The following is a 25,790-nucleotide window of genomic DNA, read 5'->3' as shown; positions in this document are numbered from 1 at the left end:
TTCATTAAGGAAAGTCACATATGCAGTGTGCAAACAAAGTGCTAAATTAATAAATAGAACATTTGGATACAAAATAAGTGCCTACAAAAATTAAAAAATATTTAATAAATATGTTAAGATCTTGCCAAATTACTAGAGAAGTTTCCAAAGAACGCATGACACTTCCCATGAGACAATATGCTACAGAGGGTAAAAATATACCGTTGAAGAAAAACTGGAGTACTTCGTTGTGTACATTGCCCAAGGGCTTCGATGAAGCTCTTGTTGATATTCTTAATTATGAAGTTCGTCCAGACGATGTTTTTGTAGTGACTTTTATTAAATGTGGGACTACTTGGATGCAAGAAACCGCCTGGCTGCTAATGAATAACTTGGATTATGAGAAAACCAAACAAGTACCTCAAATGAATCGATCGCCGTTTTTAGAGTAAGAAAAAGCGAAAAAAGTAAATATATAATTAAAATCCTGAAAAAAGGATTAACAAGTAAAAGCGTGCTAAATTTGGCCGGACCAAAGCTTGGAAGCCCTCCACCATGGATTCTTCTACGAATTTATACAAACTACCTATAGTTGAAGGGCATACTTTTATTCTACATTCCAAACTTCTGTAAAACCTGCAAAAATCAAAGCTTCCAGGAACCGAACAAGGATGATCGAGAGAGTTATACCAGGTTATATTTGGATTGTACTAGGCAAAGTCGTTGGAAGTCATAACAGAACACTACTTGCAAAATTTCAGCCAAATCGGACAAAAATGCCGCTTGGTAGGGTTCAAGATTTCAAAACGGGAGATCGGTTTATATAGGAGCTACATCGATTTAGATCGCACTCGGCATAATTGTTAAGAGTCATAACGGTACACAACATGCAAACATTCAACCAAATCGGACAAAAATTGCGGCTTCCAGGTGCTCAAGAAATCAGATCGGGATATCGGTTAAATGGGAGCTACATCTTAATCTTAGCCGATATGGCGTATTTGCAATTCCCAATGACCTCCATCAATAGTTAGTACCTGTGCAAAATTTCAAGAGGCGTTCGACCGTTATCGTGATTTCGACAGACGGAAGGACGGACGGACACGGCTAGATCGACTCAGAACGTTGAAAAGATCAAATGGAATGACAACATCTATCCTATGGTGTTGGGTATAAAAATAATATAAGCAAAACCCGAATATTGGAAGAGAAAATCGTGTGAGAGCGGGTAGAGATATCTTTGGTATGGCAAGAGCTGAGGTGTTGGCGAGTTTCTGTGCAAAGTTTCAAGGTCCTAGGTGGTCCTGACGCCTCTTGGCGGTCCTCAAAATAGGTCACCTCGGTATTCCGAAAAATTGTTGGGCCTGCTAAATTTTCATTTGGGGTCCGAATTTAAAAAATCTTCTTTTGCTGAATATTGCTCAAAAATCCATACAAGAAAGTCTGCTTGAGATACACAATATCTCCACCGATTTTGAAGATATTCAACTTTTCATTTTTATACCCACCACCGAAGGATGGGGGTATATTCATTTTGTCATTCCGTTTGCAACACATCGAAATATCCATTTCCGACCCTATAAAGTATACATATTCTTGATCAGCGTAAAAATCTAAGACGATCTAGACATGTCCGTCCGTCTGTCCGTCTGTCTGTTGAAATCACGCTACAGTCTTTAAAAATTGAGATATTGAGCTGAAATTTTGCACAGATTCTTTTTTTGTCCATAAGCAGGTTAATTTCGAAGATGGGCTATATCGGACTATATCTTGATATAGCCCCCATATAGACCGTTCCGCCGATTTAGGGTCTTAGGCCCATAAAAGCCACATTTATTATCCGATTTTGCTGAAATTTGGGACAGTGAGTTGTGTTAGGCCCTTCAACATTCCTCGTCAATTTGGCCCAGATCGGTTCAGATTTGGATATAGCTGCCATATAGACCGATCCTCCGATTTATGGTCTTAGGCCCATAAAAGCCACATTTATTATCCGATTTTGCTGAAATTTGGAACAGTGAATTGCGTTGATCCCTTCGACATCCTTCGTCAATTTGGTCCAGATCGGTTCAAATTTGGATATAGCTGCCATATAGACCGATCCCCCGATTTATGGTCTTAGGCCCATAAAAGCCACATTTATTATCTGATTTTGCTGAAATTTGGGACAGTGAGTTGCGTTGAGCCCTTCGATATTCTTCGTCAATTTGGCTCAGATCGGTCCAAATTTGGATATAGCTTCCATATAGACCGATCCTCCGATTTATGGTCTTAGGCCCATAAAAGGGGCATTTATTATCCGATTTTGCTGAAATTTGGGACAGTGATTTGCCTTAGGCCCTTCGACATCATTCTTTAGTTTGGTCTAGATCGGTTCAGATTTGGATATAGCTGCCATATAGACCGATCTCTCGATTTAAGGTTTTGGGCTCATAAAAAGCGCATTTATTGTCCGATGTCGCCGAAATTTGGGACAATGACTTGTGTTGGGCCCTTCGATATTTGTCTTCAATTTGGCTCAGATCGGTCCAGATTTGGATATAGCTGCCATATAGACCGATCTCTCGGTTGAACAATGACTTGTACTTACAAGCATTTGGTCTAAATGGGATGATATCTATAGAGCTGCTATGGGGCTTAAGGTATGCATTTTTCACTGGATTTTGACGAAATGTGGTTCACATATATACCCGAGGTGGTGGGTATCCAAAGTTCGGCCCTGCCGAACTTAACGCCTTCTTACTTGTTGTTGTTGTAATTTTTTACAAGATCTGCTTTCTAGTTTGCAATTTACGAAGGCATTTGTTGTTCGATTTTAATTATAATGCATTACTAGCTGACCCGCTCCGCTGCGCCTTCTTTTACTTACTTCATATGGAACAAAAGTTTGCTTGGAATATTTATTTTCGACAACTGAAGAGCTTTTAGTCAAATACCTTGCTACAAAAATGGTATATCGCTTGACAAACAGTTTAACCATATAAGTGCCTTTATCTGAATCCCATATGATCTCTATTGGTCTACCAATTAAAGTTTGGATGTAAGGTGTACTCTATTCTTAAGATACTTTATTTCAGCCCGATATTCTCATGATATCTGATTTAGGGGTGTTTTCGGGGGTGAGGTGGTCCTTCAGACACTTGGCCCTGAAAAAATATAAGCATCGTGCTCTTCTTTCAATTACTATTTCTTTAAACCCCATAACATTTGTATATAAAGTTCGTAATCTACTCCCAAATCTACTCCCATATTGCGATGGTCAGTAAAAAATTGCTGTTCGTGGGGTATTTTGGGAAAGGGGTTGACTCCCAGAAAATTGGTCCCGAAAATGGGTATCAAATCTTGCTCTACCCCCCTAACTTTCTTGTAAACTCCACATTGACATAGTCGATAAATATGGCCGATTTAGGGGTGTTTTTGGGATTGGGGTTGTCCCCCAATCACTAAGCCCGGAAAATATATCAGCAACGTGCTCTATTCTCATATATCTATATATCATTTATTTGAACCCCATATTGCCATTGGTCTCAAAATTGGATATCAAATTCGTTTTCTAATCTCATTTAAACTCCTTATTGCAAAAGTCTGCAAATATTTAGTTCCACTCTCTTTAAGACCCAAATTGTCTTGGTGAGCAACTCTGTCCTATGTGGGGGTTGTTATGGTGGTGGGACATCCCCTAGACAGTTGGTCCCAAATGTTAATATCAGATACGTGGTCTACTTCCAAATACTTTTAATTTGAGCCCCATATTTCCATATTCGGCAAACATGACCGGCTTGGGGGGTGTTTTGTGGGAAGGGCGCCCACTCAGTGAGTTGGCCTTGAAAATATATAGCGGATTCGTGTTCTACTCTGAAAACCCTCTTATTTGAGTCTCATATTGCAATAGTCAGAAAATACTTACTGTTTGGGTGGTGTTGTGGGGGTGGGATGGCCCCATTGACACTTTTCCCGCAAATTTATATAAGATTCGTGCTTTTTTTTATCCTAAATACATTTCATTTGAGTCGTAATTGGTCTAAATATACGTTTGGTAGATTTTAGGGTGGGGTGGCCCCCCTAGGTACCCCATCCGAAATTTGGATACCAAATTTTTATACCCTCCACCATAAGATGGGGGGTATGCTAATTTCGTCATTTTGATTGTAACTACTCGAAATATTCGTCTGAGACCCCATAAAGTATATATATTCTTGATCGTCGTGAAATTTTATGGCCCCCTAGGTACCCCATCCGAAATTTGGATACCAAATTTTTATACCCTCCACCATAAGATGGGGGGTATACTAATTTCGTCATTTTGATTGTAACTACTCGAAATATTCGTCTGAGACCCCATAAAATATATATATATTCTTGATCGTCGTGAAATTTTATGTCGATCTAGCCATGTCCGTCTGTCTGTCCGTCTGTCCGTCCGTCCGTCCGTCCGTCTGTCTGTCGAAAGCACGCTAACTTCCGATGGAGTAAAGCTAGCCGCTTGAAATTTTGCACAAATACTTCCTATTAGTGTAGGTCGGTTGGTATTGTAAATGGGCCATTTCGGTCCATGTTTTGATATAGCTGCCATATAAACCGATCTTGGGTCTTGACTTCTTGAGCCTCTAGAGTGCGCATTTCTTATCCGATTGGGATGAAATTTAGCACGACGTGTTTTGTTATGATATCCAACAACTGTGCCAAGTATGGTTCAAATCGGTTTATAACCTGGGATAGCTGTCATATAAACCGATCTTGGGTCTTGAATTCTTGAGCCCCTAGAAGGCGCAATTCTAATCCGATTGGAATGAAATTTCGCACGACGTATTTCGTTATTATATCCAACAACTGTGTTAAGTATGGTTCAAATCGGTCCATAACCTGATATAGCTGCCATATAAACCGATCTTGGGTCTTGACTTCTTGAGCCTCTAGAGTGCGCAATTCTTACCCGATTTGAATGAAATTTTGCACGACGTGTTTTGTTACGATATCCAACAACTGTGCCAAATATGGTTTAAATCGGTTCATAACCTGATATAGCTGTCATATAAACAGATCTGGGGACTTGACTTCTTGAGCTTCCAGAGGGCGCAATTCCTATCCGATTTGGCTGAAATTTCGCAAGACGTTTTTCATTGTTACTTTCAACAACTATGTCAAATAAGGTTCAAATCGGTTCATAACCTGATATAGCTGCCATATAAACCGATATGGGATCTTGACTTCTTGTGCCTCTAGAGGTCGCAATTATTTTCCGATTTGCCTGAAATTTAGTACGACGGATTCTTTCATGACCGTCAACATACGTGTTTATTATGGTCTGAATCGGTACATAGCCCGATACAGCTCCCATATAAATCGATCTCTATTTTACTTTTTGAGCTCACAAAGAGCGCAATTCTTATTCGAATTGGCTGACATTTTACACAGGTCTCCAACATATAATTTAATTGTGGTCCAAAGCGGACCATATCTTGATATCGCTCTAATAGCAGAGCAAATCTTTTCTTATATCCTGTTTTGTCTAAGAAGAGATGCCGGGAAAAAAACTCGACAAATGCGATCCATGGTGGAGGGTATATAAGATTCGGCCCGGCCGAACTTAGCACGCTTTTACTTGTTACTTTTAGGGTACTACATGAGAGCACACAAAATTTCGCTTAAATCGCAGCACGCATCTCCGAGATTTGGCATTTCTGAAAATTAGGGTAAGGGGGATCGTCCGCCCCTACCGCCCCTTTAGATATCAAAAAATGTAGTTTCCTATTTTCACTACGGGATCATTATGCACTATCTGTGACAATTTGAAGAAAATCGGTTCAGCCGTTTCTGAGTCTATAAGGAACACACAAACAAACAAACAAACACAAATTGATTTTTATACCCTCCACCATAAGATGGGGGGTATACTAATTTCGTCATTCTGTTTGTAACTACTCGAAATATTCGTCTGAGACCCCATAAAGTATATATATTCTTGATCGTCGTGACATTTTATGTCGATCTAGCCATGTCCGTCCGTCCGTCCGTCTGTCTGTCGAAAGCACTCTAACTTCCGAAGGAGTAAAGCTAGCCGCTTGAAATTTTGCACAAATACTTCTTATTAGTGTAGGTCGGTTGGTATTGTAAATGGGCCACATCGGTCCATGTTTTGATATAACTGCCATATAAACCGATCTTGGGTCTTGACTTCTTGAGCCTCTAGCGTGCGCAATTCTTATCCGATCAGAATGAAATTTTGCACGACGTGTTTTGTTATGATACCCAACAACTGTGCCAAGTATGGTTTAAATCGGTTTATAACCTGATATAGCTGCCATATAAACCGATCTTGGGTCTTGACTTCTTGACCCTCTAGAGGGCACAATTCTTATCCGATTTGAATGAATTTTTGCACGAAGTATTTCGTTATGATATCCAACAACTGTGCCAAGTATGGTTGAAATCGGTCCATAACCTGATATAGCTGTCATATAAACAGATCTGGGGATTTGACTTCCTGAGCTTTTAGAGGGCCCAATTCCTATCCGATTTGGCTGAAATTTTGCATGACGTATTTTATTCTTACTTTCAACAACTGTGTCAAATAACATTCAAATCGGTCCATAACCTGATATAGCTGCCATATAAACCGATCTGGGATCTTGGCTTCTTGATCCCTAGAGGTCGCAATTATTATCCGATATGCCCGAAATTTTGTACGACGGATCCTCTCATGACCATCAACAAACGTGTTTATTATAGTCTGAATCGGTCTATTGCCCGATACAGCTCCCATATAAATCGTTCTCTCTATTTTACTTCTTGAGCCCCCAATGGGCGCAATTCTTATTCGAATTGGCTGAATTTTTTACACAGGTCTCCAACATATAATTTAATTGTGGTCCGAACCGGACCATATCTTGATATCGCTCTAATAGCAGAGCAAATCTTTTCTTGTATCCTTTTTTGCCTAAGAAGAGATGCCGGGAAAATAACTCGATAAATGCGATCCATGGTGGAGGGTATATAAGATTCGGCCCGGCCGAACTTAGCACGCTTTTACTTGTTATATATAAGACTAGCTGAATCCGGCCCACTTCGCTGCGCTTCGTTTTACACCATATGAATTATAAATTTATTTTCAATTACTCTTCCTTGCTTCCACTATGTTACGTATATATTTTACGGCCATGTTTTAATTGAACTTTTGGACTATTGTGGAAGCTTGTCCCAGGGTAGGAGTGTTAAACAAATAATACCGAAAACAGTCGAAGGTTAGTTGCTTTATTTTATTTATTCGAATTACAGAAAACTTTTCAAAACAGTAGTGAAAACCATATGATCAACTTTGAACACACTCTCCAATACCTCTTGCGCTCTTTCTTTGTTCGGGTTTGCTTGGCTATTCAAATAATTTCTATCTCCCAATAGATGGCGCTGAATTTGTTGTTGGTGATGCTCGCTGTTGATTCCAATCACATTGATGAATTTCGCCTATTTTTAAATTCCACCTTTTTGGGCCTATCTAATGTCACCGTTGAGTTGTGAAAATAATCATTAACCATTTTTGACTTCAGTACAAAAACTTACGGCCTAGACCACTAAATTTGTTTCCGTTTGTAAAGCATCGAAATATTCATCTGAGACCCAACAATGTATATATGTATATTTTTGATCGTCTTGACATCTGTCGAAAGCATGCTAACTTTCGAAGAAATAAAGCTAGGCGCATGAAATTTTGCACAAATACTTCCTATTAGTGTAGGTCAGTTGGGATTTTAAATGGGTCATATTGGTTTTTGTTTTGATATAACTGCCATATAATCTGATTTTGGATCTTTACCTCTTGGGCCCCTAAACGCCGTAATTGTTATCCGTATTGTGTCAAATTTTATATAAGATATTTTGTTATGACTTTTAACATCTGTGCTATGTATGCTTCAAACCAGTTTAAAATTTGATATAGCCCATATAAACCGATCTCCTAATTTGATTCTTTGATCCTCTGGAGGGCGCAATTCTTATGCGTTTTGGCTAAACATTATTTTAACGACTTCTCATATGCTCATCCACATACATGCCAAATATGGTCTGAATGGATCCATAACCTGATATAGCTCCCATATCTCCCCATTTAAATTCTTAAGTTTCGAGGTGAGGTTGTCCTCTAAATATATGAGCAGAATAAATATATCATATTCGCAGTCCACAGCCTTATACTTTGAATTTAACCCCATATTGTCATAATTGGTGTACACAGCCGTTTCGTGGGTGGCGTCTCACTCCATCTGCCTCTTGAGCGCAAATTTGAATGACGCACTCCACTTAAAAATATCTATCACTTGATCTCCCATTGTTTTAATGGGGAGATAAAGCACCACCTAGATTCATGGACACAAAGTTTAATTTCATATTCGTAATCTGCTACCAAATGCTTTTAATTTGAGGCTCATCTAGCTAGGATCGAATTATATTCCCATTTGAAGGTGGGAAGACCCTCAATTACTTGGACCTCATTTTTTATGTCGTATTCATAGTCTAGTCCCGAATACCTTTCATTTGAGTCACATATTGATATTTACGTCCAATATGTTTGTCTTGGGAGAGTTTTTAGGGTTGGACGACCCCTCGCATACTTTATCCCAATTTTTAATACAATATTCGTATTCTACTCCCCAATACCTTTCATTTGATACCCATATTATCCCTATTGGTCCACTTTTAATTGAAGTGGTGTTTTTGGTGTAATGGGGGAGGGTCCGCCCCCTTCCAATACAACAAACTAAAAAGCCTTTTCCTCCTTCCTGACCATTTTCGTAATCTACTCCCAAATACCTTTCATCCGAGTCCCATATTGTCATTATTGTCCAATAAACCCATTTAAGCGGGTTTTGTAATTGGGGCGGCCCCCCAGTAATTTGGATCCACATTTTAATATGCAACTCGCAGACTTCTCATGAATACCTTTCATTTGAATCCCATACTGTCCCGATCTGTTTTCTTTCAGTTTGGGGTCGTACTTTTGAGGTAAGGGGGAGGATCCGCCCTTCTACCGATATCAATAAATTATATAGCCTATTGCTCCGTCCGGACCACTCCCCACAATCTGTGAAATCTTGAAAGAAATCGGTTCATCCGTTTTTGAGTCTATAAGGAACAAAGAAATTCACAAATCTACAAACAAACAAACATACATACAAACAAACAAACACAAATTCATTTTTATACCCTCCACCATAGGGGGTATACTAATTTCGTCATTCTGTTTGTAACTACTCGAAATATTCGTCCGAGACCCTATAAAGTATAAATATTCTTGATCGTTGCAACATTTTATGTCCATCAAGCCATGTCCGTCCGTCTGTCCATCTGTCCGTCTGTCTGTCGAAAGCACGCTAACTTTCGAAGGAGTAAAGCTAGCCGCTTGAAATTTTGCACAAATACCTCTTATTAGTGTAGGTCGGTTGGTATTGTAAATGGGCCACATCCGTCCATGTTTTGATATAACTGCCTTATAAACCGATCTTGGGTCTTGACTTCTTGAGCCTGTAGAGTGCGCAATTCTTATCCGATTGGGATGACATTTTGCACGACGTGTTTTGTTATAAAATACAACAACTGTGCTATGTATGATTCAAATCGGTCTATAACCTGATATAGCTGCCATATAAACCGATCTGGGATCTTGAATTCTTGAGCCTCTAGAGGGCACAATTCTTATCGGATTGGAATGAATTTTTGCACGTAGTATTTTGTTATGATATCTAACAACTGCGCCAAGTATGACTCAAATCGGTCCATGTTTTGATATAGCTTCCATATAAACCGATCTTGGGTCTTGACTTCTTGAGCCTCTAGAGTGCACAATTCTTATCCGATCACAATGAAATTTTGCACGACGTGTTTTGTTATTATATCCAACAACTGTGCTAAGTATGGTTCAAATCGGTCTATAACCTGATATAGCTGCCATATAAACCGATCTTGGGTCTTGACTTCTTGAGCCTCTAGAGTGCGCAATTCTTATCCGATTGGAATGAAATTTTGCAAGACGTGTTTTGTTATGATATTCAACAACTGCGCCAAGTATAGTTAAAATCGGTCCATAACCTGATATAGCTGCCATATAAACCGATCTTGGGTCTTGACTTCTTGAGCCTCTAGCGTGCGCAATTCTTATCCGATCAGAATGAAATTTTGCACGACGTGTTTTGTTATGATATCCAACAACTGTGCTAAGTATGGTTGAAATCGTTCCATAACCTGATATAGCTGTCATATAAACAGATCTGGGGATTTGACTTCCTGAGCTTTTAGAGGGCGCAATTCCTATCCGATTTGGCTGAAATTTTGCATGACGTATTTTATTTTTACTTTCAACAACTGTGTCAAATAAAGTACAAGTCGGTTCATAACCTGATATAGCTGCCATATAAACCGATCTGGGATCTTGACTTCTTGACCCTTAGAGGTCGCAATTATTATCCGATATGCCTGACATTTTGTACGACGGATCCTGTCATGACCATCAACAAACGTGTTTATTATGGTCTGAATCGGTCTATAGCCCGATAGAGATCCCATATAAATCGTTCTCTCTATTTTACTTCGTGAGCCCCAATGGGCGCAATTCTTATACGAATTGGCTGAAATTTTACACAGGTCTCCAACATATAATTTAATTGTGGTCCGAACCGGACCATATCTTGATATCGTTTTAATAGTAGAGCAACTCTTTTCTTATATCCTTTTTTGCCTAAGAAGAGATGCCGGGAAAAGAACTCGACAAATGCGATCCATGGTGGAGGGTATATAAGATTCGGCCCGGCTGAACTTAGCACGCTTTTACTTGTTATATCTTACACCACCACTGTGGTACAGGGTATTATAACTTTGTTTATTTGTTTGCAACGCAAAGAAGGAGACGAGGTAGAACTTTTCATTAGTATACCGATCGGCTTAGAAACACATCCTGATTCGATTTAGCTATGTCCGTCTATCCGTTGGTCCATCTGTCTGTCCATGTATTTTTGTAATCAAAGTACAGTTGTGTTGTTTGTACAATTTACTTTGAAAAAAATCGGTCCAGATTTAGATATAGCTCCCATATATATCTCTCCTCCGATATGGCTTATAAAGGCTGCAGAAGCGACAATTTTGGTTTAATCTTAACAAAACTATGCATTATATGTTTTTCTCGACGTCTTGATACGTGTGCACAATTTCATAAAAATCGGTTCAGATTTAGATATAGCTCCCATATGTATGTTCCATCCGATGTGGCCTTTGAAGGCTATAGAAACCACAATTTTCTTTCATGCGATATGACCTATGAAGGCAGAAGGAACCAACATTTTGGTCAGAGATGTTTTATATGATGTAGCAATATGTTTGGATAATTTCATAAAAATCGGTTCAGATGTATATGTTATATATATATAAATAAATAAATATATATATATATATATATATATATATATATATATATATATATATATATATATATATATATATATATATATATATATATATATATATATATATATATATATATATATATATATATATATATATATATATATATATATATATATAGCTGGACCGGGCCCGCTCCGCTGCGCCTTCCTTTACATTATATGGAACAAAATTTCGCTTGACAAACAGATTAACAATATAAGTGCCCTTAACTGAATCCCATATGATCTCTATTGGCCTACGAATTTAAGTTTGTATGTAAGGTGTACTCCATTCTTTAAATACTTTATTTCAGCCCGATATTCTCATGATGTCTGATTTTGGGATGTTTTCGGGGGTGAGATGGTCCCCCTGAAAAAACCTCTGCATCATGCACTTCTCGTTAAATACCAAATACCCATATTGCTATTGGTTTTGAGGGGAGTTTATACGATGAGGCGTCCCCCAAACACAACAGCTTATCTAATTCGTTTTCTGATCTCAAATACCTTTCATTTGAGCCACTTATTGCCATGGTCGAAAAATTTTTACCCTTTGTGGGTGTTTTGGGGAAGGGGTGATGTCCTAAATACATGGTCTTAGATTTGGATATCAAATTCGTATTCTACTCCCAAATACCTTTATTTTAGCCCCATATTACGATGGCCAGTAAAAAACTGCTGTTTGTGAGGTATTTTGGGCAAAGTAGACCCTCAGCAAATTGGTCCCGAAAGTGGATATCAATTCTTGCTCTTCCCCCCAATTTTTTTCATTTAATCCCTACATTGACATGGTCGGTAAATTTGCCCGATTTAGGGCTTGTCCCCCAATCACTAAGCCCTGACAATATATCAGCAACGTGCTCTATTCTCATATATATGAACCCTATTTTGCCATTGGCCTTAAAATTCGATATCAAATTTGTTTTCTAATCTCAAATTAGATTTACTTAAACCCCTTATTGGAAAAGTCTGCTAATATGTACGGTTTGGGGTATGGGCCCTAGAAACTATTAATATCGAGCTCCCCTGTCTTGAAAGCCCAAATTGTCTTGGTGAGCAAATACGTCCTATTTGGGGGATGTTATGGTGGTGGGACGTTGCCTAGACAGTTGGTCCCGAATGTTGATGTCAGATTCATATCCTACTCCCATATACCTTTCATTTAAGCTCCTTGGCTAACATGACTGGCTTGTGGGGTATTTTGGGGGAAAGGGCGGCCACTTAGTGAATTGGCTTTGCAAATATATATCAGATTCGTGTTCTACACTAAAATACCTCTTATTAGAGCCACGTATTGCAATGGTCAGCAAATACTTCCTATTTGGTGGTGTTATGGGGGTGGGGTGGCACCATAGACACTTTTCCCGAACATTAATATCAGATTCGTGCTTTACTTCCAAAGACCTTTCATTTGAGCCCCATATTGCTATGGTCGTAAATTTGTCTTCTTTGGGGATGTTCTAGGGGCGGCCCCTCAAACACTTGGTCCCACATCTGGTTATCAAATTCGTATTCTACACTCAAATACCTTTTATTAAAGACCCATATTGCCATGGTCAGTAAATAAGTCGTGTTTGGGGGGTGTTTTGGGGAAGGAGTGGATCCCCAGAAACTTTGTCCCAAATTTGCATATCAGATTTGTATTCTACTCGAAAATACCTTTCAGTTGAGTCCCATATTGCATGGTCGGTAAATATGTCCGATTTAGGGGTGTTTTTGGGGGTTGAGGTGGTCCCTCAAACACTTGGTCCAACAATTCGATATCAGATACGTTTTTTATACCCTCCACCATAAGATGGGGGGTATACTAATTTCGTCATTCTGATTGTAACTACTCGAAATATTCGTCTGAGACCCCATAAAGTATATATATACTTGATCGTCGTGAAATTTTATGTCGATCTAACCATGTCCGTCCGTCTGTCCGTCCGTCCGTCCGTCTGTCTGTCGAAAGCACGCTAACTTCCGAAGGAGTAAAGCTAGCCGCTTGAAATTTTGCACAAATACTTCCTATTAGTGTAGGTCGGTTGGTATTGTAAATGGGCCATATCGGTCCATGTTTTGATATAGCTGCCATATAAACCGATCTTGGGTCTTGACATCTTGAGCCTCTAGAGTGCGCAATTCTTATCCGATTGGAATGAAATTTTGCACGACGTGTTTTGTTATGATATCCAACAACTGTGCCAAGTATGGTTCAAATAGGCCCATAACCTTATATAGCTGCCATATAAACCGATCTTGGGTCTTGACATCTTGAGCCTCTAGAGTGCGCAATTCTTATCCGATTGGAATGAAATTTAGCACGACGTGTTTTGTTATGATATCCAACAACTATGCCAAGTATGGTTCAAATCGGTTCATAACCTGATATAGCTGCCATATAAACCGATCTGGGGTCTTGACTTCTTGAGCCTCTAGAGGGCGCAATTCTTATCCAATTTGATTGAGTTTTGGCACGTAGTATTTTGTTATGATATCCAACAAGTGTGCAAAGTATGGTTCAAATCGGTCCATAACCTGATATAGCTGTCATATAAACCGATCTTGGGTCTTGACTTCTTGAGCCTCTAGAGGTCGCAATTATTATCCGATTTGCCTGAAATTTTGTACGACGGATTCTCTCATGACCATTAACATACGTGTTTATTATGGTTTGAATCGGTCTATAGGCCGATACAGCTCCCATATAAATCGATATCTCTTTTTTACTTCTTGAGCCCCCAAAGGGCGCAAATCTTATTCGAATTGGATGACATTTTACACAGGTCTCCAATATATAATTTAATTGTGGTCCAAACCGGACCATATCTTGATATCGCTCTAATAGCAGAGCAAATCTTTTCTTATATCCTTTTTTTGCATAAGAAGAGATGCCGGGAAAAGAACTCGACAAATGCGATCCATGGTGGAGGGTATATAAGATTCGGCCCGGCCGAACTTAGCACGCTTTTACTTGTTTTATCCTAAATACCTTTCATTTGAGTCCCATATTGCCGTGCTTGGTCTAAATAAATGTTTGGTAGGTTTTAGGGTGGGGCGGCCCCCCTATGTACCCCATCCGAAATTTGGATACAAAATTTTTGTTTTTGGGTTACTATAAGGAAGCACACAATTTTCGCTTAAATCGCACTACCCATCTCCGAGCTCTGGCGTTTCTGAAATTTAGGGTGAGGGTGCGCTCCCCCTTCAGATATCAAAAAATGTAGTACCCTATTTTCACCATGGGATCATTATGCACCATCGGTGAAAATTTCAAGAAAACCGGTTTAGCCGTTTCTGAGTCTAGAAGAAACACACAAACTAACAAACCTACAAACAATGGCTAGATATACTCAGAATGTCGAGACGATCCAGAATATATGTACTTTATGGGTTAGCAGATAAATATTTGGAGGCGTCACAAACGAAATGGCTAGATTAGAATACCCCCATCCTATAGTGGTGGGTACACAAATTGTTTATTGATATTTATATTTGTGTGCCAACTAGGTAAATAACTTAACTTTCTAAAATTTCTTTCTTCTAGTTTTCATGGCATTCTTCCTGGGGCTCCCAATGGTTTGGAATTCAGTAAAACTATGCCAAGTCCAAGACTGCTGAAAACTCATATGCCAGCCAATTTATTGCCTCTTCAAATATGGGAACGTCAACCAAAGGTACGATATATATAAGAAATAAGGAAACGAAGAACCTTATACTGCCATAACTGTACTTTAAACTAAATGACGAATCATAAAAATCAACTTAAATTACAGTTGGTCAGAATTGTAAGAAGTGAACAAGAAGATGCTGTTCTTTGCTGGGCCATAAAGTTCGAAGTGTTCTCTGAAAATAATTACATAATATCTGTTGTTGAGTTCAACAGTATAGGAATCATTATTGATTTATATGTAACAAGCTAGCCCGGTGTGTTTCACTACATCCTTAAATGTCGTATTCTACTCTCAAGTAACTTCCGTTTGAATCCCATATCCTTCTGATCAGCCTACACGCCTGTTAAGGTATATTTTTTGTGGTGGGGTGGCCCTTTTGAACTTGATCCGAAATATTTAAAGTTTCGTATTTGCCCCAATCGATAAACATGTAATTTTTTGCCGGGTTTTTGGTGTATGGCAGGAAACCCAACACATGGTATCAAATTATTATATTAAGTTCGCATTCTACTCTTTAAAACCTTTCATTTGATACCCATATTGTCCCAATCGGTTTTGGGTTAGGACTTCCCCCGCGGTTTTGGGGTTACCATAAGAGAGCCTACAAAATTTCGCTGAAATCAATGCACTTATCTCGTAAGGGCAGGGTAGGGCAATCCGCGATAATTGCATTAATGAAAATCGGCTCAAAGGTTTTTAAGTCTCCTCGAAACAAACAAACAAAGCGCTACACTTTCATTTTTATACCCGCCACCATAGGATAGGGGGTATACTTACCTAGTCGTTACATTTTAATACCTCGAAATATTGATTTGCGACACCATAAGGTATTTATATTCTTGATCGTCTGGATATTTTGTGTCGATCTAGCCATGTCCGTCCGTCTGTCTGTCAAAAGCACGCTAACTTTCGAAGGAGTAAAGCTAGCCGCTTGAAATTTTGCACAAATACTTCTAATTAGTGTAGGTTGGTTGGTATTGTAAATGGGCCAAATCGGTCCATGTTTTCATATAGCTGCCATATAAACCGATCTTGGGACTTGACTTCTTGAACCTCTACAGGGCGCAATGCTCGCCCGATTTGACTGAAATTTTGCATGTGGTGTTTTAGTATCACTTCCAACAACTGCTCTAAGTATGGTTCAAATCGGTCCTTGTTTTGATATAGCTGTCATATAAACCGATCTTGGGCCTCTAGAGGGCGCAATTATCGTCCAATTTAACTGAAATTTTGCGAGTGGTATTTTGTTTTGGTATCACTTGGAACAACTGTGCCATTTACGATTCAAATCGGTTCATATTCTGGTATGCTGTCATATAAACCGATCTTAGATCTTGACTTCTTGAGCCAATAGAGCGCGCAATTCTCATCCGATTTGGCTGAAATTTAGCATGAGGTGTTTTATTATGACTTTCAATAACTGTGCTAAGTATGGCGTAAATCGATAAATAACCTGATATAGCTGCCATATAAACCGATCTGGGATCTTGACTTTTTGAGCCTCTAAAGGGCGCAATTCTCATCCGATTTGGCTGAAATTTTGTACAACGGCTTCTCAATGATCTTCAACACACGTGTCTAATATGGTCTGAATCGATCAATAGCTTGATACAGCTCCCATATAAATCTATCTTCCGATTTTGCTTCTTGAGCCCCTACAAGGCGCAATTCTTATCTGAATGAACTGGAATATTACACAACGACTTCTACAATGTTCAGCATTTATTTATGATCCGAATCGGACTATAATTTGATAAAGCTCCAATAGCATAACAGTTCTTATTCTATATTCTTAGTTTGCCTAAAAAGAGATACCGCGCATAGAACTCGACAAATGCGATCCATGGTGGAGGTTATATAAGAATCGGCCCGGCCGAACTTAGCACGCTCTTACTTATTTTTTAGAGCTGTAGGAAAGTTTTTCAAAAAAAAACATAACATTTAGAAAGATTCATGAAATCTTTATTTGATTCGATAGAACGGTCCATATAATTTAATGTTTGAAGATTATTTCATGCAAAAGTTGACCGTGACTGCGTCTCAAATAGCACATCCGTTTGGTCCAATTTTGGTATACTCTCTCCAAAATTTCTGCCGGTATCTCACTAATAAATGCTAAAAGCATGCTATGTTCGTCCGGGCCGAATCTTGGAAACCCACCACCATTGATTCTGCTACAAATTTATACAAAACTAGCTGAACCGGCCCCGCTCCGCTGCACCTTCCTTTACTCTATATGGAACAAAATTATCCTTTAAATATTTATTTTTGACAATTAAAGAGCTTTTAGTGTAATACCATGCTACGAAAAAAGTATTTGTATGTAGATCGCTTGGCTAACATTAAAAAAAGTAAACACCTTTATCTGAATCCCTTTACTGATATATGAATACGCGAAACGGGTTTAGGGTCATTTGAGTTTGGATGTTAGTTGTATTCCATTCTTAAGAGACTTTATTTGAGCCCGATATTCTCTTGGGGATTATGGGAGTAAGAAGGCTCCCAGGGTGGCGGTTGGTGGGTTTAGGGGGTGGTGTGGACCCACAAAAACGTGGTCCCGAAAGTTGGTATTATACCTTCCAAATACCCTTGAGTCCCATATTGCCTTGACCCGTAAATGTGTATGTCGGATTTATGGGTGTTTTCGGGGTGAGTTGGTCCCCAGACACTTGGCCCTGAAAAAAATATCCGCATCGTGCTCTTCTCTCAAATACCATTTATTTTAACCCTGTATTGTCATTAGTTAGAGGGAAGTTTGTGGGATGCGGCCAATCACTTGGCCTCAAAATTAGTTATCATATTCGTTTTGTAATCACAAATACCTTTCATTTGGCCGGTAAATTTGTACTCTTGGAAAAGGGGCGATGCCCAAAATACATCCCACAGTTGGATATCAGATTCGTATTCAATAAATAATTGCTGTTTGTGGTGTGTTTTTGGGAAGGGGTAGGCCCCCAGAAAATTTGCCCCGAAAAGGGGTATCAATTTCGTGCTCTACTCCCCAATACTTTTCATTTGAGCCCCACATTGACCTGATCGGTAAATATGACCGACTTAGGTATGTTTTGGGAAGTGGAGCGGTACCTCAAACACTTAGCCCTGACAATAAATCAGCATCGTGCTCTACTCTCAATATCATTTATTTGAACCCCATATTGCCTTTGGACTCAAAGTTGGATATCAAATTCGTTTTCTAATCTCAAACACCTTTCATTTAAACCCCTTATTGCAAAAGTCAGCAAATATGTCCGCTTTGTGGAGAGTTCCACTCTCTTTAAGACCCAAATTGCCATGGTGAGCAAATACGTCCTATTTGGGGTTTGTTATGGGGTTGGGACGTCGCCTAGACAGTGGGTCCCGAATGTTGATATCAGATTTGTATAGTCGGCAAACATGTGCCGATTGGGGGATGGGCGGCCATTCAGTGACTTTCTCTGAAAATATATATCAGCTTCGTATTTTACTCTAAAGTTCCTCTTATTGGAGTCCATTTTGCAATGGTCAGCAAATACTTCCTATTTGGGTCGTGTTGTGGGGTGCGTTGGGCCCATAGAAACTATATCGCGAATATTGATATCAGATTCGTGGGGTACTTATAAAGACCTTTCATTTGAACCCCATATTGCTATGCTCGTAAATTTGAGCTCTTTGGGGATGTTTTTGGGGAGGTTCCACATTTGAATATCATATTCGTATTCTACACTAAAATACCGTCTATTTGAGCCCCATATTGCGATGGTCAGTAAATAAGTCCTGTTTGGGGGGTGTTTTAGGGAAGGAGTGGACCCCCAGAAACTTTGTCCCATATTTCCATATCAGATTCGTACTCTACTCGCAAATACCTTTCGTTTGAGTCCTATATCGCCATGGTCGGTAAATATGTCCGATTTAGGGGTGTTTTGTGGATTGGGTTGATCCCCCAAACACTAAGCCTGGAAAATATATCACCAACGTGCTCTATTCTCACATATCTATATATCATTTATTTAAACCTCATATTGCCATTGGCCTCAAAATTGGATATCAAATTTGATTTCTAATATCATTTAAACTCCTTATTGCAAAAGTCAGCAAATATGACCGGTTTGGAGTATTGGTCCCAAAAACTATAAATATTTAGTTCTACTCTCTTTAAGACCCAAATTGTCTTGGTGAGCAAATACGTCCTATTTGGGGGTTGTTATGGTGGTGGGACGTCCTCTAGACAGATGGTCCCTAATGTTGATATCAGATACGTGGTCTACTCCCAAATACCTTAAATTTGAGGCCCATTTTTCCATAATCAGCAAACATGAGCGGCTTGGGGAGTGTTTTGGGGGATGGGCGGCCACTCAGTGAGTTGGACTTGAAAAAAGGGGTGGACCCCCAGAAACGTGGTCACACATTTGGATATTAGATTCGTATTCCACTCGCAAATATCTTTCATTTGAGTTCCATATTGCCATGGTCGGTAAATATGTCCGATTTAGGGCTTTTTTGGGGCTTGGGGTGGTCCCCCTTGCACTTGGTCCGACAATTGGATATCAGATACTTTTTGTTATCCTAAATACCTTTCATTTGAGTCCCATATTGTCGAGATTGGTCTCAATATACGTTTGGTAGATTTTAGGATGGGGCGGCCCCCCTAGGTACCCCATCCGAAATCCAAATTTTTATTTTTAGGGTACTATATGAGATCACACAAAATTTCGCTTAAATAGCACCACCCATCTCCGAGATCTGGCGTTTCTGAAAATTAGGGTAAGGGGGAGGGTCGATCCTGCCATGTCCGTCCGTCTGTCCGTCCGTCTGTCTGTCGAAAGCACGCTAACTTCCGAAGGAGTAAAGCTAGCCGCTTGAAATTTTGCGCATATACTTCTTCTTAGTGTAGGTCGGTTGGTATTGTAAATGGGCCATATCGGTCCATGTTTTGATATAGCTGCCATAAAAACCGATCTTGGGTCTTAACTTCTTGAGCCTCTAGAGTGCGCAATTCTCATCCGATTGGAATGAAATTTTGTTATGATATCCAATAACTGTGCCAAGTATGGTTCAAATCGGTCCATAACCTAATATAACTGATATATAAACCGATCGTGGGTCTTGACTCCTTGAGCCTCTAGAGCGCGCAATTCTTATCCGATTTGGCTGAACTTTTGCACGACGTGTTTTGTTATTATATCCAACAACTGTGTTAAGTATGGTCCAAAGTGGTCCATAACTTGACATAGCTGCGATATAAACCGATCTTGGGTCTTGGCTTCTTGAGCCTCTAGAGTGCGCCATTCTTATCCGATTGGAATGAAATCTTGCACAACGTGTTTTGTTATGATAACCAACAACTGTGCTAAGTATGGCTCAAATCGGTTCATAACCTGATATAGCTGTCATATATAAACAGATCTGGGGACTTGACTTCTTGACCTTCTAGAGGGCACAATTCCGACTGATTTGGCTGAAATTTTACATGACGTTTTTTATTTTTACTTTCAGCAACTGTGTCAAATAAGGTTCAAATCGATTCATAACCTGATATAGCTGCCATATAAACCGGTCTGGGATCTTGATTTCTTAAGCCTGTAGAGGTCGCAATTATTATCCGATTTGGCTGAAATTTTGTACGACGGATCCTCTCATGACCATCAACATGCGTGTTTATTATGATCTGAATCGGTCTATAGCCTGATACAGCTCCCATGTAAATCGATCTCCCTATTTTACTTATTTATTTGAGCCCCCAAAGGGCGCAATTCTTATTCCGACATTTGGCTGACATTTTACACAGGTCTCTAACATATAATTTAATTGTGCTCCAAACCGTACCATATCTTGATATCGCTCTAATAGCAGAGCAAATCTTTTCTAATATCCTTTTTTTCCTAAGAAGAGATGCCAGGAAAAGAACTCGACAAATGCGATCCATGGCGGCCGAACTTAACACGCTTTTAGAAGGTTATATATAAGATAAGTTTAGTTGAAGCGCATAATCTTATTCTACAAATCAAACTTCTGTCAAACCATTAAAAATTAAAGCTTCTATAAACCGAACAAGGATAATCGAAATAGGATGATGGATTGACCGGTCTACATGGGAGCTGGACCGTACTTGGCACAGTTGTTGGAATTCATAACAGAACACCGCATGCAAAATGTCAGTAAGGACTCAAGAAATCAAATCGGGAGATCGGTTTACATGGAAGCTATATCAGGTTGTAGACCGATTCGGACCGTACTTGGCATAGTTGTGGGAAGTCACAACAAAACACTACATGCTCAATTACAGCTAAATCGGATAAAAATTGCGGCTTGTAAGGGGCTCAAGAAGTTAAATTAGGAGATCGGTTTAAATCAGGTTATAGACCGATTTAAACGGTATCAGGCACAGTTATAACAGAATACTACATGCAAAATTTCAGCCAAATCTGACAAAAAGTGCGGTGTCCATTGGCTTAAGGAGTCAAATCGGTAGACCGGTTTATATGTGAGCTATATCAGGTTACAGACCGATTTAGACCGTACTTGGCACAGCTGTTTGTAGTTATAACGAAACACTACACTACATGACAAATTTCAGCCAAATCGGACAAAAATTTAAGCTTCCAAGGGCTCAAGAAATCGATTTGTATGGGAGCTATATCTAAATCTGGACTGATATGGGTCATTTGCAATCTCCAACGCCTTACATCAATGTTATGTATCTGTGCGAAATTTCAAGAGGCTAGCTTTACGCGTTTGACCGCTATTGTGATTGTTACAGACAAACGGACATGGCTAGATCGACTCAGAACGTCGAGACGGTCAAGAATATATATACTTTATGGGGTCTTAGACGAATATTTTGAGGTGTTACAGTCTATATGGCAGCTATATCCAAATATGGTCCGATCTGTACCACATTTGTCAGAAATGGGTAAGGATCTACCAGAACACACTGTGCCAAATTTAATCGAATTCGGGTAAAAAATGGATATTTTATGGCCTCAATACCCTACATCGTGAGATTGGGTTGTCGGGTGGTCGGTCTATAGGGCAGCTATATCCAAATATAGTCCGATCTGAACTGTATTCCACAGAAATGAATAGGGGTCAACCAGAACTCACTGTGCCAAATTTCATCGAAATCGGATGAAAAATTACCAATTTATTGCCTCAAAACTTTAAGTCGGGAAATCGCTCTCTATATAACTAAAATCCGACTTTATGCGATCAGAAGGTCAGGTTTATATACAAAGAATACAAAAACATCAAAAATTATTTAGAAACTTTTTTATGCCCAAGATATCTGCAAATTTATAAATACTCAAAAAAGGTATTTATTGGGTATTTACCCAATAAATACACAAACGTTGCTTATTTACCCGGCAGAAACTAATCTCTAGAAATGCTCAGTAGAATTCTTTAAAAGTCGGAGGCAATTATAAGCGATATATCAAAGTGTGTATTTTCGAATTTTATAGATGACGCGAATTTTCAAAATCTCAAGTAGTTTTCTATAGAAATAAACTTTTCATGTAAAAACGAAATTTAGGGTGTACCAACTTTTTCAGTTGAGCAGTATTTCCATAAGCGAGTTTCACTTAAGGGAATTGAATTGAATAACACCAACAAGTAAAAAGGCGTTGGATACCCACCACCTCGGGAATATATGTAAACCACCGTTCATCAAAATCCGGTAAAAATTTTATACCTTATGTCCCATAGCAGTTATAACGAAATATGTTCCGATTTGGACCAAATACTAATACTAACAAGCCATTGTTCAATTGTGTACAACAAAATTTTGATCTTTTCAGTAGCTACATCCAAAAATAAACCAATTTGAACCATCTACAACATAGATGTCGAAAAGCCTAACTAAGTCACTGTGTCAAATTTCAGTGAAATCGGATTATAAATGCGCCTTTTATGGGGCCAAGACTTTAAATCGAGATATCAGTCTATATGGCAGCTATATCCAAATCTGGGCTGATTTGGGCCAAGTTGCAGAAAAATTTCGGTCTATATGGCAGCTATGTGCAAATCTTGATCGATCTGAGCCAAATTGCAGAAGTATGTCAAGGGGCTTAACTAAACTCACTATCCCAAGTTTCGGCGAAATCGGACAATAAATACGCCTTTTATGGGCCCAAAACCTTAAGTCGAAAGATCGGTCTATATGACAAATTCAAATCTGGACCGATTTGTGCCATAATTAAGAAGTATGTCAAGGAGTTGAATTTAAATCACTGTCCCAAATTTCGGCGACATCGGATAATAAATGTGGCTTTTATGGGCCTAAGACCCTAAATCTGAGGATCGGTCTATATGGCAGCTATATCCAAATCTAGACCGATCTAAGCCAAATTGACGAAAAATGTCGAAGAGCCTAACAAAACTCACTGTCCCAAATTTCAGCAAAATCGCATAATTAATGTGGCTTTTATGGGTCTAAGACCATCAATCGGAGGATCGGTCTATATGGCAACTATATCCAAATATGAACCGATCTGGGCAAAATTAACGAAGGACGTTCGGGGGCCTAACACAACTCTCTGTTCCAAATTTGAGCAAAGTCGAATAATAAATGTGGCTTTTATGGGCCTAAGACCCTAAATCGGCCGATCAGTCTATATGGGGGCTATATCAAGATATAGTCCGATATAGGCCATCTTCGAATTTATGGACAAAAAAAGAATCTGTGCAAAATCTTCGCTCAATATCTCTATTTTTATAGGCTGTAGCGTGATTTCAACAGACAGACGGACAGACGGACGGACATGTCTAGATCGTCTTAGATTTTTACGCTGATCAAGAATATATATACTTTATAGGGTCGGAAATGGATATTTCGATTTGTTGCAAACGAAATGACAAAATGAATATACCCCCATCCTTCGGTGGTGGGTATAAAAATTAGTGATTCTCGCCATCATATTTCACTTAACCGGGATTTTTTCACTAAAGCGTTTTGCAGTTATGCGGTTTCGACTGTATAACCCTTTTTGTACCCACGACCATAGCATAGGGGTATACTTAATTCGTCAATTCGTCCATTTGCAACACATCGAAATATTCATCTTAGACCCAACAAAGTACATTTATTTCCGATCGTCTTGACTTTCTACGTCGATTTAGCCCTAACAGTAGTAAGCTTGCTTTCTACGTTTAGACGTCTGTCAAAAGCACGCTTTCTTTCGAACGAGTAAGGCTATGCGTTTGAAATTTTCACGAACACTTAAATGAAAGGACTTTGGGAGTACACTAGCTCCCAAAGTCCTTTCATTTAAGTCTGTCTCGGTCGCTCTGCATTTGGGAAAAAACACATGGGCCCTAATGTTTGTACTCTAAGTATTTCAAAGACCTCTCATTTAAGTTCATATTGTTCAATGTTCAACCTACATGTCAGTTTTGGGGAGTTTGGGGCGGCTTCCAAGACTCTTAGATTATACATATTGATAACAGATACCTCCTCCACTTCTTATGACCTTTTATTTAAGCTAGATCTAAGACGATCTAGTCATGTCCGTCCACCCGATGTATTTTTGTTTGTTCACAGATCCGTATTTCTTTTATACTCTGGTTAAGTTTCTAAGATTAAGTAACGGGCAAATTCCGGTCATAGCTGGATACACAATAGTTGCTGTTTAGACCGATCTGCAGATTCAGGGTTAACAGGCCATAAAAGTCGCATTTGTTACCCGATTTCGCTGAAATTGTGAACAGAGGATTGCTATATATAAGCTTTGCCATTTTATTAATGAGAATATTTTTTCTAAAAACATATTTTACCCTAGATCATCTATGTGGCCCGCAATTGTAAAGATGTCATAGTCTCCTCTTATCATTTCGTGAAAAATCTCGGCCTTTGGGGTGGCGAAAATATTGAGGACTTTGCCCACGATTTTATGAATAATGAAATTCTTTATACCAGCTATTGGGATCATGTGGTGGACTTTTGGAAAATGCACAATGAGCCTTACATATTCTTTACCACCTATGAGCAGATGCAAAGAGATTTAGGAGGGGTGATACAAAAATTATGCAGCTTTCTAGAAAGGCCACAGCTCAGTCCAGAACAGTTGGAGGAGACGCTCAAGCATTTAACATTTGAGAGTATGAAAAGTGAGTTGCAAATAGAACACAATTAAGATGTCTCCCTTTAATTTTGTATTCATTTGAAGGCAATGATCAAACCAACCTAACTGATACCTTGAAAGAAACTGTACCAGGGGCCAAAGAAGAATTTCAGTAAGTTTTGGGAGAGCTTGGGAGGCTTATTTTTGAGACAATAATGACTCGTATTGTATTATAACAGATTTATGAGACGTGGCATCGTGGGCTCCCACAAGGATGAAATGACTCCTGAACTTTGTATTGAAATCGAAAATTGGTCGAAAGTACAATTAGCCCAACATGATCTAACCGAGAAGGATATTTTTGGGGAACTTTGAAAAACATTAGAAAAAAGATCCTTAAGACTTAACGTAAGAATAAATAATATCTTGAGAAAAACGAAATTCATAGCAATTTCATTTACTTTCTAAATACTAAAACAAATCTACAAATATTAATTTTTGAAATAACTGAATAATAATGGGTTAAGGATAAAAGATTTCGCCGTAGCAAAAAACAGCTCCAGATTTCAACAAAAAAAAAAAAAAAAAACAAATAAATGCGTGCTAAGTTCGGCCGGGCCGAATCTTGAAAACCCACCACCATGGATTCTACTAAAAATTTATACAAAATAAATTTAGTTGAAGGGCATAATTTTATT

The 25,790-nt window shown here is 38.9% G+C and overlaps 1 protein-coding gene across 1 annotated transcript; it reads left to right on the top strand.

The window, feature by feature from the left end:
* On the top strand, positions 1 to 25,467 carry LOC106095543 (sulfotransferase 1 family member D1-like). Its single transcript, XM_059365052.1, has 5 exons — positions 1 to 427; positions 14,932 to 15,061; positions 24,811 to 25,138; positions 25,198 to 25,264; positions 25,332 to 25,467. The coding sequence occupies exons 1-5, from the start codon at positions 111 to 113 to the stop codon at positions 25,465 to 25,467; spliced, it is 978 nt and encodes a 325-aa protein (XP_059221035.1). The 5' UTR covers positions 1 to 110.
* The last annotated feature ends 323 nt before the right edge of the window (positions 25,468 to 25,790 follow it).

This window comes from Stomoxys calcitrans, chromosome 1, assembly GCF_963082655.1.
Source record: "Stomoxys calcitrans chromosome 1, idStoCalc2.1, whole genome shotgun sequence".
Classification (NCBI taxonomy): Eukaryota; Metazoa; Arthropoda; class Insecta; order Diptera; family Muscidae; genus Stomoxys; species Stomoxys calcitrans.
Note: the sequence above shows the minus strand (reverse complement) of the source record. Positions and strands in the feature narration are given on the sequence as shown.

Excerpts from the sequence above, each read along its gene's own strand:
- LOC106095543 (XM_059365052.1), top strand. The coding sequence starts at position 111 with ATGTTAAGATCTTGCCAAATTACTAGAGAAGTTTCCAAAGAACGCATG. Across the intron at positions 428-14,931 it reads AATCGATCGCCGTTTTTAGA|TTTTCATGGCATTCTTCCTG; the intron begins GTAAGAAAAAGC and ends TCTTTCTTCTAG. Across the intron at positions 25,265-25,331 it reads GGGGCCAAAGAAGAATTTCA|ATTTATGAGACGTGGCATCG; the intron begins GTAAGTTTTGGG and ends GTATTATAACAG.